Here is a 12,860-nt window from a genome sequence, read left to right as displayed (position 1 = left end):
AGGACTTTGCAAAAGAATTCCTTGTAATTGTAAAGCAGTGACCACTCGTTTTTGGCTTCACCAACCATATGTGTTTACCATCTATTGCCCCTGCGTAGGTCGGAACAGGCACATGGGTCTGGAATACGTTTGCAATGTTCTTCGACTTATCCTCTGTCGGCTGAGGCAGACACTGTTAAAGCACGTAGCTGCAAATCGTGCAGCACACTGACCTCAATGTCTCACCGGCTGTACGTGCAGCGCAGGTTGGCTGAGAAATCAACTAAGTAACAACAAGTATCCAACCGCCTAAAACCAAAGAGTTAAATATATAAAACTTATGGTCATATTTAGTAATTATTTAATCATGTTAATGATTTCGAAGTTCATGTTAATTTTCCGTTAGGTTTTTTTCTCTCATAGGCCAGAAGGCTCAACAAAATCAGCGAAACATCAGGGACTATCGTCGGAAAAATAAAAAGAAAGTGAAGATGTCAGGCTCAGAAGCGGTAAAAGAATTTAAATATGTGTATGCTGACTGACTGAGGTTCTTGGCACTTGGTTTAGAAGCAACAGATCCAGTTTCACGCCCATAGGAAGTAGGAATAAGGACGTGGAGCTTTTGGAATTATCTCTGGTGGAAGCCAACGCCGGCAATCAGGTGACATCAGATGACGCTTTAACATCCGTGCAGACGTCAGTACTCTCATCAGTTCTAGGAAAGAAAATATCAGTCAGGAGGATGAAACCTGACCTTGAAACTAATGGACGCAAATTCCATGTGTAAGTAGGCTGTTTAGGTTTTTTTTTATTGGTAACGCCACCTCTGTATGAAAATCACTGGCTGTGCTGTGTGCAGTCTGTGGCTGCTTTGCATTGTTGTAATACTCGCCATTGTAGTGTTAGGCAGCTGGCTGTGAACAGCGCGTAGCGTTGCGCAGTTGGAGGTGAGCCGCCAGCAGTGGTGGATGTGGGGAGAGAGATGGCGGAGTGCCGGCCGCGGTGGTCTCGCGGTTCTAGGCGCGCAGTCCGGAACCGTGCGACTGCTACGGTCGCAGGTTCGAATCCTGCCTCGGGCATGGATGTGTGTGATGTCCTTAGGTTAGTTAGGTTTAAGTAGTTCTAAGTTCTAGGGGACTGATAACCACAGCAGTTGAGTCCCATAGTGCTCAGAGCCAGAGATGGCGGAGTTTGGAAATTTGTAAGATGTACAATACTCTGTTATGTATATTATGAGTTTTCAACATTATTAAGGTAAATGCATTGTTTGTTCTCTATTAAAATCTTTCATTTGCTAACTATGCCTATCAGTAGTTAGTGCCTTCAGTAGTTTGAATCTTTTATTTAGCTGCCAGTAGTGGCGCTCGCTGTATTGCAGTACTTCGAGTAACCAAGATTTTTGTGAGAAAAGTGATTTGTGAAAGGTATAGTTTAATGTTAGTCAGGGCCATTCTTTTGTAGGGAATTTTGAAAGTCAGATTGCGTTGCGCTAAAAATATTGTGTCAGTTTAAGCACAGTCATGTATAATTGTTCAAAGGGGACGTTTCACATGATAGGGCTTCAATTCCTTCTCCTTCCTCTTAGAATGAATCGACCAGTAACTAACGCGGAAACCTCACCTACTAACCACACAACAGAAATTCCATAACAGACTAAAACTACTAACTGGCCGAGCTTGGGGATTGCATGCCTCCACTGCCCTCCACACCTATAAATCCTTGATCTGTTCCATCCTCTGTTATGCAAATGTTGCATGGATCTCCGGCCCTCCCAATTTCTCTCAGTCCCTCCAGATCCTGGCACTCCGTCTGGCTTCCCGCATCCATTTACCTTTCCCAGAAGGATATGTTACGAACTCATCAAACTGATACCTCTCCTCAATCACATCGAACACCTCCAAACAAACTACACCATCTGCAAATTCGGCTCCAATAAGCCTATCGTTCCTGTCTGCTTTCCAATCCTCATGCGCTGTCGCGCCTTTACGAAAACTTCCCACCAACCGTCCACCTACACATCCTCCAAATACTCTTCCAAAGAAACTTCAACCATCTTCCCCTTCCAGATCACGAACTCCGCCACGACATTTAGCCACTCTACCAGCTACACGTCCTCCTTACCCATCCCATTCCTTCAGGGTTCCATCTCCCTCTCCTCGCATTTCCTTATCCCTTTTTCTCATCTGCCTTTCTTTCCGCGCCCCCTTTTCCCAATAACTATTAGTGTCACCACTTCCCCTCTCTGCTCTATCCCCTCTTCTGTCCCAACAGCTACGCCTATTCCATCGCTGCAATGCAACACAACCTACACTCATCACTAGCCAACCTTTTCCTCTTCAACAACTGAATCCCTATCCCACGGCAGGTCCTTCTGTTTTCGAGTGTCAGGAAAGTGCTTCACTTAAATATGAGTGCTTCGGCAACTTTTTCAAAATGTTTTAATGTGCGCTTATTATTACTGTTTTCAAGTATCAGTGCAAGAAGTACTGTATCGTATATCTAAAAAGTTCCGTTTTATTCATCATATTAAAAAAGCTTTACATTCAATTTAAGTATCTCCACTATCTGCTTTTTGTTTTCACCTGATTCAATTTTTTTATATTCAACTGGCTTAAGAGCGGGTTGCCTGTACCGCTTTTTATTCCATGATTACCGGTTTCGGCGAAACTAAAGCCGCCATTATCGGACCTTAGGACACATTGTTTGCCTTGATGTAACCTGTATGTGTCTTAAGATCCGATGATGGCGGCTTTAGTTTCGCTGAAACCGGTAATCATGGAATAAAAAGAATTCCTTCGATCTTGGCCACCAGTTTATTGTTTTATAAAAATAAATAGTGCGGAACGAGCCTCAAGACCTGTGACGGAGGCAATAAATGAATAAAGCAAAGAAGTGTATATAGAGAGGCAGGGACTGGAGGCTGCTGCTGGCTGGTACTCACACGTTGGCGCCCTCGAGGTCCCAGTGGCTGAGCGTCAGCGGCGAGGCGCAGCCGGGCAGCGACGCGAGGACCACGGCCAGCAGAGCGGCCAACAGCAGCCGCATGCCGCCGCCGCCGCCGGGAACCTGCAACACACACACGAGTCCTGGGATCACTCGTCTGGCGGGAAAGCAGGGGGCCGGCACTGTACTAGACACAATTCACGTAAGGCCTTGCTCTTACACTGAGGCTACAAAAGTCACGGCATACCGAGATGCACATACACAGATGGCGGTCGTGTCGCGTACACAAGGTATAAAAGATCAGTGCGCTGGCGAAGCTGTCATTTGCACTCAGGTGACTCACGCGAAAAGGTTTCGGGGGTGATTGCGGCCGCGCGACGGAAATTAACGGACTTTGAACACTTAACGGTTGTTGGAGCTATACGCATGGGACATTCCATTTCGCAAACCGTTAGGGAATTCAATATTCCGAAATCCACAATGTCAAGGGTGTGCAGACAATATCAAAGTTCAGGCATGACACTTCACCACGGACAACGCAGTGGCTGACGGCCTTCACTTTACGATCGAGAGCAGCGGCATTTGCGTGGAATTGTCAGTGCTAACAGACAAATAACACTTTTTGAAATAACCACAGAAATCAATACGGGACGTGCGACGAACGTATCTGTTAGGACAGTGAGGTGAACGTCGGCGTTAGTGGGCTATGGCAGCAAACGACCGACGCGAGTGCGTTTGGTAACAGCACATCACCACCTGCAGCCTCTTCTGGGCTCGTGACCATATCTGTTGGATGCAAGACGACAGGAAAACGGTGGCCAAGTCAGATGTGCTCCGATTTGCGTGCAATGTGGAAGGTTCAAAAATCGGGTGTTGGGTGCCACATGCTCCAAGCCAAAATCGCAAAAATCAGCAGGTGGTCCTCTGTGCATCTCTGCCTGCTCGTCATAAATTGGCCCGTGAACAACATTGACCATTCGTATCCTGTCTCATTACTGGTGACGAGAAATGGCGTACTTAGGCTAAAGCAGCAGCAACTCCCTGTCCAAAGACTTAATGTTATGCATCTGGTGAAACGGCGACGGTGTGGTGTAATGGTAATTGCTTCCCCGAGGTGTAATCTTCACTACTGACATTTATGGTCAACAACTGAGACGTCTTGCAGTTCAAGAACAATGACCAGGAAGAGTGCGTGAAATGATGCTACTCCACGATAACGCGGGCCGCATTCTGCTAGACTGACAAAATACTATACAGGAGTGGGGTTGGGAAGTCTTCCCGCACCTACCTTATTCAGCTGATCTTGTGCCCTCAGATTTTCATCTCTTCCACTCTCTACCGAACAACCTTCAAGGATTTACGGATTAAAATGCGCTCCGAACGTGGGCCGACGAGTTCTTCGCCTAAAAAGCACGTGATTTCTTTACTCGCAGAATCGAAAATTTACTCCAGTGTTGGCAGACAGTTACAAGTAATATATGTATACATATCATGTTAGTTCAGCTGAATCACTGCTCTGCCTACGACATTCCTGACGTCGCTGACACATCCGCAACCGAGGTCGCTACTGCACATCTGTGCAGTGGCACGCGACTAATGTATAGCCATCTGAAATCTGCTGACAGAATAAATTTTTACCACCGGTATCTGGCAGGCAAGAGGAGGAAAAGAATTTACTAATCACCACCCACAGCGCCAGTGTCCTGGATTGAATTCCAAACTTCGCAGTGCTTCATAGAGTGATGGTTTGTGGCACTGTCGATGGTGATGATTCGTGCTTTCCCCATTGTCACACGCCACCTATTACAGAGAACAACATTTGTTGTTACTGCGTGTGTATAATGTGAATAAATAAAGATATCAGTGATAAAATGAATCATATGGTAACTATTTACGTATTTATATTTAAGATATGGTTGATGTGGTCAGTTTTATTTATATTCTCACACGTACATGTATCTCACTTCTGCGTTAAAACATGTCACAAAATGTAGTTACACCTTACAGTATTATGTTCGTGATGTGCATAATATACACATATAGTTTTCGTACCTGTGGCAACTTTACTGTCCAGCACGATGTGATCCACGTGACAAAAGTTGTATATACGAGGGGCGTTCAGAAAGTAAGCTCCGATCGGTCGCGAAATGGAAACGACTACGAAAATCCGATAAAGCTTTGCACAGATGTGTTGGGTAGTGTCTCTAGTATAACCCCAGTTAGCATCACGTCGCTCTTCTCATTTCTGAGCTCGCAGTGAGTGCGTAAAGATGTCTAGAAAATAGTGTCTGCCACCAAGTACGAGGGCCTGGTGAGAAATTTCGCCTGAAGCTATGCAGCTAACATTATATAACTGTCGTGCTGTTTCTTCTTCAAGACAATTCTCAGCCGCATTCTGCAGGGGCAATGAAGATGCTCCTGCATCGTTTTCAAATGGAAATGTGAGATTACCCACAATACAGTCCGCAATTGTCTCCCCCTGAGTTTCATCTCTGGTCACATGAACCGCTGTCTTTGAAGACAACATTTTGACACAGACAACGAGGTGTAGGCCAGCGTGGAGAATTGGCGGAAAGTACTGGCGGCTGCCTTCTATGATGAGGCTATTGAAAAGTTGGTACAACGCTATGACAAAAGTCTAAGTCAGAACGGCGACTACGTAGAGAAGTAGCTGAAAGGTGTAGCTAATTGTTACAAGTAAAACATTTCTGATGTTCACTGTGGTTTCAATTTGGCAATCAATCGGAGCTTACTTTCTGAACATTGGAGAATTTGCTCTTATTACATTACACCGTGTGTCACGCTGGTATACTTATCATGGGTATTATTGCAGTTTTGACAGATGCTGATGCAAATAATTTTATTATAAGGTCTTATATAATCTCTGATATATTCAATACTTAGCAATTGTATTAATATCACTACGTTAAGGGTGAGACACAGTGTTCCAGCATATCACAGTTAAACAATAAATTTTCATTTCCTTTTCAGCACTATTTAAGACAAACATATTGTTTCACTTGTATTTCAGTGGAATCCACGAAGGATTATATGGTTCTGCTGTTATGTAATTGGTAAGTGATCAAGGTATGATAGAGTACAGTTCATATGCTGACTAAGGTGGTATTGAAGGTTTCTGTGAATCCTTTGTGGTCGTGTATTTGGTGAATAATGCAGGATGGAGTGCCTTTCATATGCTCGTTAAGGAGCTTTGGAAATTTTCCATGAACAAGTTGCTGCGCAAGTCTGTTTGTTCGTTCAGCATTTGTTCTGGGTACTTAGTCGAGTAAATGCAGGTTTGTATTTCTTTCAAAATGTTCATTAATTGGCCTTTGGAGACATTATGAAATATAGTGAGATTTCTATCGATATTTTGAGTTCAGTGTTTTTTCTCTTTGAGACGTGTGCCGAAAACTGAAACGTTGTTTTCGATTGTGTTTGTGTGTTCTCTGTGTCTCGTTTTAAACGATCTGTCCGTCTGTCCAGTGTAGATACAAGATATACTTTCATGTGATGATAAATAGAACTGTTCACACCAACCATATCTTAAATATAAGTAGTTACTATATGAATCATTTTATCACTGGTATCTTTATTATCCACATCCTACACATCCAATCATAACAAATTTTATTCTCTGTAACACGTGGCTTGTGAAAATGGGCAAAGCCCGAAACTAAACAACCAGTAAATAAACAGCAGCTCTGGTGTTAAATTGTCTTTTCTTCAAGTTACATTTAAGATACAACTCTCAGTCATTACGAAAGAAGAGTGCCATTCAACGTTAGCACAGAAAACCTTTCCAGGCGGTTGAACTTAACCCTTGCGGCCTTCCAGCTATACAGGATTGAATTAACACTCGTGCTACCTAGGCTAGAGCCTATGAGCCCGCACCAAAAAACTTAAAATAAAAAATATTTTTGATAAAACATTCTCGGACATCTTGCCGCATCACTTCAGGTTAAAACGTCTATCTTTCGACGATTACCACCATGAACTTTGTCAGTAGCAAATTACTGTTGTGGCTACTGCTCTGGTGGTCTTATACAGCCGATAGATGGCTTCTGATTGGTCGCCGTACGTCGCACGTCTGCGTTGATGGCGCCATTACTCCCGTAGAAGCGTATACAATTCGGCGCATTTCTCTATTTCTTCTCTGCGTCGAGAGCTCGCACCACTAAGATTACGCCCTCTGATCCATCTGATGCTGTTCGTGCATATTCTAATTTCTGCTGCCTCTTTAAACAACAGAATTCCAGTGTGTAGAAGCGTGGGATAAAAATTTTGTTTTTTCAAACAGAATTTTGTGTTTATATGTGAGGCTGTGCTCAGCAACTGCTGATTCTTCACGTTCTCGACATATAATGTACCGTTGATGTTCCGCACATTGGTCGGGAAGGGTACGGATGGACTGACACATGTAGTTGCTTCTGCACTCACAGGGAATATTATAAATTCCAGGGCACGTATGGCCGACACTGTCGTGGTCAAAAGATTGTACTCACCTGAACCCTCCGGTAGAATGATTCTGCCGACGCGCACTCGCATAGGGAATCCAGAGAGTGAGAGAGGATTCAACAATAAGGGAAGACCCGTCGTTCCGAGTCAGGTTGGGCTTGCAGCAGGAAGTACAGAGCAGTCAGTAGGTCAAAATTAAGATAGCCCCCTTTTAGTGTTCAGTGTATATTCGTCAGATGACAGCCTGCACTTAACGGTGATTCGTAATTAATGGTCTGAGGATGATCTAAAATAAAAAATGTCCAGGTGCGAGCAGGGCTCTCACCCTGAGGGTTAATTAAAAACTAAACACCGCCCGAACAGGCCATGGAGACCCAACGGTACCGACCGGCCGTCGTGTCATCCTCAGAACACAGGCATCACTGAATATGGATATGGAGGGGCATGTCGTCAGCACACCGCTCTCCCGGCCGTATGTCACTTTACGAGACTGGAACCGCGGCGTCTCAATCAAGTACCTCCTCAGTTTGCCTCACAAGAGTTGAGTGCAGCTCGCTTGGCAACAGTGCTCGGCAGACCGGATGGTCACCCATCCAAGTGCTAGCCCACCCCGGCAGCGATTAACTTCGGTGATCTGACGGGGACCGGTGTCAGAACTGCGACAAGCCCGTAGGCTCTCAGGGTTCCTTAAAAACTTAATTATGTATTAAGACAGTTCATCCACCCGGAGACTCGAGACTGTACACTTTGTCTACTATCGTCATTGATACTCGCAAGAGTTTGAAGGCAGCAAATGACAAAATAAATATATTTTTCGTGTGATATAATTAGAAATTAACAATTTTCTGATTTTTCCGTTAGATGCGCAGTAAAACCTCGGTTCTTGCAAAATTTCATGATTATAGGTTAAGGTGAAGTACCCTATAGGTTTTGATGAGCGACTTTACGAGTATCAATATGTATGACATAAATGGCCGTATCTTTTGATTGCATTGACTTAGGAGCATCAATTTTATACACCGCCAAAGGACTATAGACCTTAGTACGTGACATAAATTTAAACTTGATAGGTCTATCCATTCCTGACAAAAAAGGCTTTTCGATAATCGGACAAATAGACGGACAAGAAAGTGATTCTGTAAGAGTTTCATTTTTACCGACTGAGGTTCACGACTCAAAAAAAGCCTTGAAACTAGCTATCCAATAAAATAAAAGAAGTAACTTAGACGGTATGCAATCTGAAGCTCTCCCGGCGTATTTCCAATTTGAACAGTTCTCGTGTATCCGACCGGGTAGCGTCGTAATTTCTCCACAATATTTCGGCAGACGTACACGCTGCCATCTTCAAGTGGTTCCTGACGAATGCTGTGCTGTTCCTCTGGGCGCCCTTTATATACTAGCCGTTACCCCCTCCATCGTTCCTCTCCTGGTGTCTTTGGTGCGGCCGGCGCGGCGGCTACTGGAGGCGGTTGGGGAAGCGGCGCCTGGGTCTGAACTGGGGTTTGCAGTCTCCCTGCTGCCGCCGTCGGGGGCGGTCCTCGATCTCTGGGACCGCATCTTTCTCTCCAGCCTGAGTGCAGAGTTCCAAGACTGACTAAGTTGAAGGCCACTGTCTTTATTAATTAGATCGTCCTGTAGTCGGATTTCGATGGCCTCTTTAGTAACGCAGTCCCAGAAGTAGGAGGATTGACAGAGTATTTTTGTTTTTACATAGTGGGTAGTTTGGCCAGTCTTTATACAATGGTCAGCCACGGCTGATTTAGTGGCCTGGCGTAATTTGGTACCATACAATGAAGGCTTTCACGACCGGATGGTACTGTTGTTGATAATTCTTCCGGGTTATATGGCCGTAGTCCATGGAATTCTTCTATTCCTAATGTTTCGTCCAATACTACGTTGGACATCTTCAGAGGTATGGCTGGTCCTGTTGAGTCCTGCTGAGTCCGGCAGGACTCAGCAGGACCAGCCATACCTCTGAAGATGTCCAACGTAGTATTGGACGAAACTTTAGGAATAGAAGAATTATCAACAACAGTAATTCGGTATGACGCACAGCATTCGTCAGGAACCACCTGAAGATAGCAGCGTGTACAGCTGCCGAAATATAGTGGAGAAATTACGACGCTACCCGGTCAGATACCCGAGAACTGTTCAAACTTAGATGGTATTTGCCTTTCTTTACATAAAAGCTTCATTACATCCAGGGTGTCAAATTCACTGGAAAATAATTATGCTAGAATTTTCCGGGAAAGTTTAGAGCAGAGGAAAGAAAGAGACTAAAGTACTGCACCAGCCGTATTTAAAGGTTTACGCTACCACGCTTACCTTGATGGGAAGACTATAACAGTGCGTCCAAGTGCTACAAACGGAAAAATCTGCGTAGAGAGCACAGAATAGGCTCGTAGAAATTAACCTCTGAGTGGACACATGAAATGCGTGTAAGCAGTCTTGTACCGCAACGTTACGAGTGCGTAGAAATTCCCCCCTCCTTCCCTCCAGCACCTCTCTTTCTCTCTCTCTCTTTCTCTCTCGGTCGAACCTTATTGGACATCCGTCTGAGTCAGCGCGTCGCGCCTCTGCAGGTAGCTGCGAGTTCAGTGGTCGCTGCGTCACGAAGGAGCAGGCCGGATGCTCGGAGCATCTGGCAGTCAGGTATGTGATCGGCGAGCGGCGGCAGGATTCTCGCCACGCAGGCAGTCGCTTGCTGGCGGAACCCCTTGACACCGTGGGGGCCTTGGCCTGGCGGCTTGACCGCCCGCCGCCTCACCCTTTGCATTAGGCATCGCTCGACACCTGATGCGCACACAAATCTACCGGCTTTCGAAACGTGAGCCGGCACGTCACCTTATTTGTCCTCATCAGGCTCTTCCCGTCGCCTGCTAAACTCCTATCAGTAGTTGCACTAGTGACTTCTGAATTTCTTTCGCTACATTGTTTCTCATTGTTTTTGAGTCATCAGTCTTCTAATTCCTCTCTTGTGCCAACCTCTTCATCTCAGAGTAGCACTTGCAACCTACGTCCTCAGTTATTTGCTGGATGTATTCCAACCTCTGTCTTGCTCTACAGTTTTTGCCCTCTACAGCTGCCTCTACTACCATGGAAGTCATTCCCTGATGTCTAATGTCCTATCATCGTGTACCTTCTCCTTGTCAGTGTTTTCCACATATTCCTTCTCTCGCCGATTCTGCCCAGAGCCGGCCGGAGTGGACGAGCGGTTCTAGGCGCTACAGTCTGGAGCCGCGCGACCGCTACGGTCGCAGGTTCGAATCCTGCCTCGGGCATGGCTGTGTGTGATGTCCTTAGGTTACTTAGGTTGCAGTAGTTCTAAGTTCTAAGGGACTGATGACCTCATAAGTGAAGTCCCATAGTGCTCAGAGCCATTTGAACCTGCGCAGAACCTCCTCATTCCATAGGTGATCAGTCCACCTAATTTCCAACGTACGTCTGTAGCATCACGTTTCAAATGTTTCGATTCTCTTCTGTTCCGATTTTCCCATAGTCATTGTTATATTACCATATAATGCTGTGCTCAAAACGTACATTCTCAGAAATTTCTTCCTCAAATTAAGACCTATGTTTGATACTAGTAGACTTCTCTTGGCCAGGTATGCCCTCTCTTCCAGTGCTATTCCTCATTCAAAGTCCTCTTTGCTCCGATGGTAATTGGTTATTTCACTGCCTGGGTAGCAGAATTCCTTATCTTCATTTACGTAGTGTCCATAGATCCCGATGTTGAGTTTCTCGCTGTCTCATTTCTGCTACTTCTCATTATTTTGTTGTTCTTCGATTTACTCTCAGCCCATATTCAGAACTGATTAGACTTTTTATTCCGTTAAACACATCTTGTAATTCTTCTTCACTGTCACTGAGGACGGCAATATCATCAGAGATCATTGTTATCCTTTCACCTTGAATTTTAATTCAACTCCTGAACCTTTCTTTTATTTCCATTATTGCTTCTTCGATGAAGGGATTCACCAGTAGGAGCGAAAGACAACATTCCTGTCTTACACACGTCTGGGATGCGCTCGGTCGACGTATCGCTGCACGTCTTCACACCCCTAGGACACTTCAGGAGCTCCGACAGGCACTGGAGCAAGAATGGGAGGCTATACCCCAGCAGCTGCTCGACCATCTGATCCAGAGTATGGCAACCCATTGTGCGGCCTGCGTACGTGTGTATGGTGATCATATCCCATCCTGATGTCGGGGTACATGCGCAGGAAACAGTGGCGTTTTGTACCACATGTGTTTCGGGACGGTTTTCTCAACTTACCACCAATACCATGGACTTACAAATCTGCGTCGTGTGTGTTCTCTATGTGCCTATGCTATTAGCGCCAATTCTACAATTAGCCTTAATTTATGAGCATGAGCGTGTGTAGCATCCTTGTGTGAGAAGCAACAATTGATTCCGCCACTAATTCATGTACGAGCGAAGTCGCTCTTAATACGCTCATTCAACTGATTGTCGATTACTGCTTGTCAGGCAGGGATCCTTAAAAGGAAGGATTAACTAAGATGATACGGAGAATAGTAGCAGGTTTCGTTACGCGTTCGTTTAGTAACCGCGACATAGTTTGGGAAGTGCCCGTCACACTACAGTCCCATACGCGACACGGGAGCCGTTGTGCTTCAGGGAAATGTTTACTTTCAAAATTCCGAGAGCTTACGTTCCGAGGAGAGTCAGACAACTTGCTACTATCTTCCACATTCACTTACTAAATGATTAATTACGACGGGGAAATGGTAGAAACTACAGGTGATACCGAGATTTACGGGCAGGGCTCCTTGTTGCACACCATTCGCTAATGTGAAAGGGATGGGATGGGGGCAGGGGGGGGGGGGGGAGGGACGCCGACTGAGAATTATAGCTTTACCCTTCACGGCAGGCCATAATTTGGCCTGCAGAGTATAGATGTAGAAAGCTTAGAGGTAACTGACTAGAAAGGCGCTGAGATGTGCTGCGGCTCGTGTTGGTGCTGTTTGTAGGTTTCCGCTATCTGTTGGAGACCAGACGGTATCGTTTAGTTGGCATGATTGCGGTTGTTTGCCTTCTTCTCGTGTTGACTGACGACACTCGGTTTCGCAAGCGTTGCCTGTCCGCTAGTGGCAGCAGTGGCGGTTATCGATATGTAGTAACTGTTGCCCTATCTTTGGGGCGACGTCGTTGTTTTTCAGGATCGTCTGAGTGGGCCAGTTTGACTGGGGACTAAGGAGGAGCCAGGTCCACGCAGTGCCAGAACACGCCGGGACTGCTGGTGGCACCCATGGACTGCTGGATGGAAGGGCTGTGGTCACGAGGGTGCACGACCTCGTCGTAAACCGGATCCAGCAAGCTTTAAGATGAACGCGTTTCAATCCAAGTAGAGAAACCTCCACCATTGTGATAGCTCGCAATTCTCCAGTGACTTGGGTTCGTGTTGCTCCTCGTAGTGTCGCCGAGGCGAAGAGCAGCGAGTGCAGTGTTTGAGGAAGGC

The 12,860-nt window shown here is 45.6% G+C and overlaps 1 protein-coding gene across 1 annotated transcript in view; it reads right to left on the bottom strand.

Annotated features, from left to right (window-relative positions):
- The window catches only part of LOC126233794 (uncharacterized), a 455,553-nt gene that overhangs the window by 81,170 nt on the left and 361,523 nt on the right, over positions 1–12,860 (bottom strand). The window contains exon 3 of the mRNA XM_049942885.1: positions 2,921–3,045. Within this exon, the coding sequence (XP_049798842.1) occupies positions 2,921–3,045 (125 nt within the window). The remainder of the gene's footprint in view (positions 1–2,920; positions 3,046–12,860) is intronic.

Source organism: Schistocerca nitens, chromosome 1 (assembly GCF_023898315.1).
Source record: "Schistocerca nitens isolate TAMUIC-IGC-003100 chromosome 1, iqSchNite1.1, whole genome shotgun sequence".
Classification (NCBI taxonomy): Eukaryota; Metazoa; Arthropoda; class Insecta; order Orthoptera; family Acrididae; genus Schistocerca; species Schistocerca nitens.
This window is presented reverse-complemented; position numbering and strand designations above follow the sequence as displayed.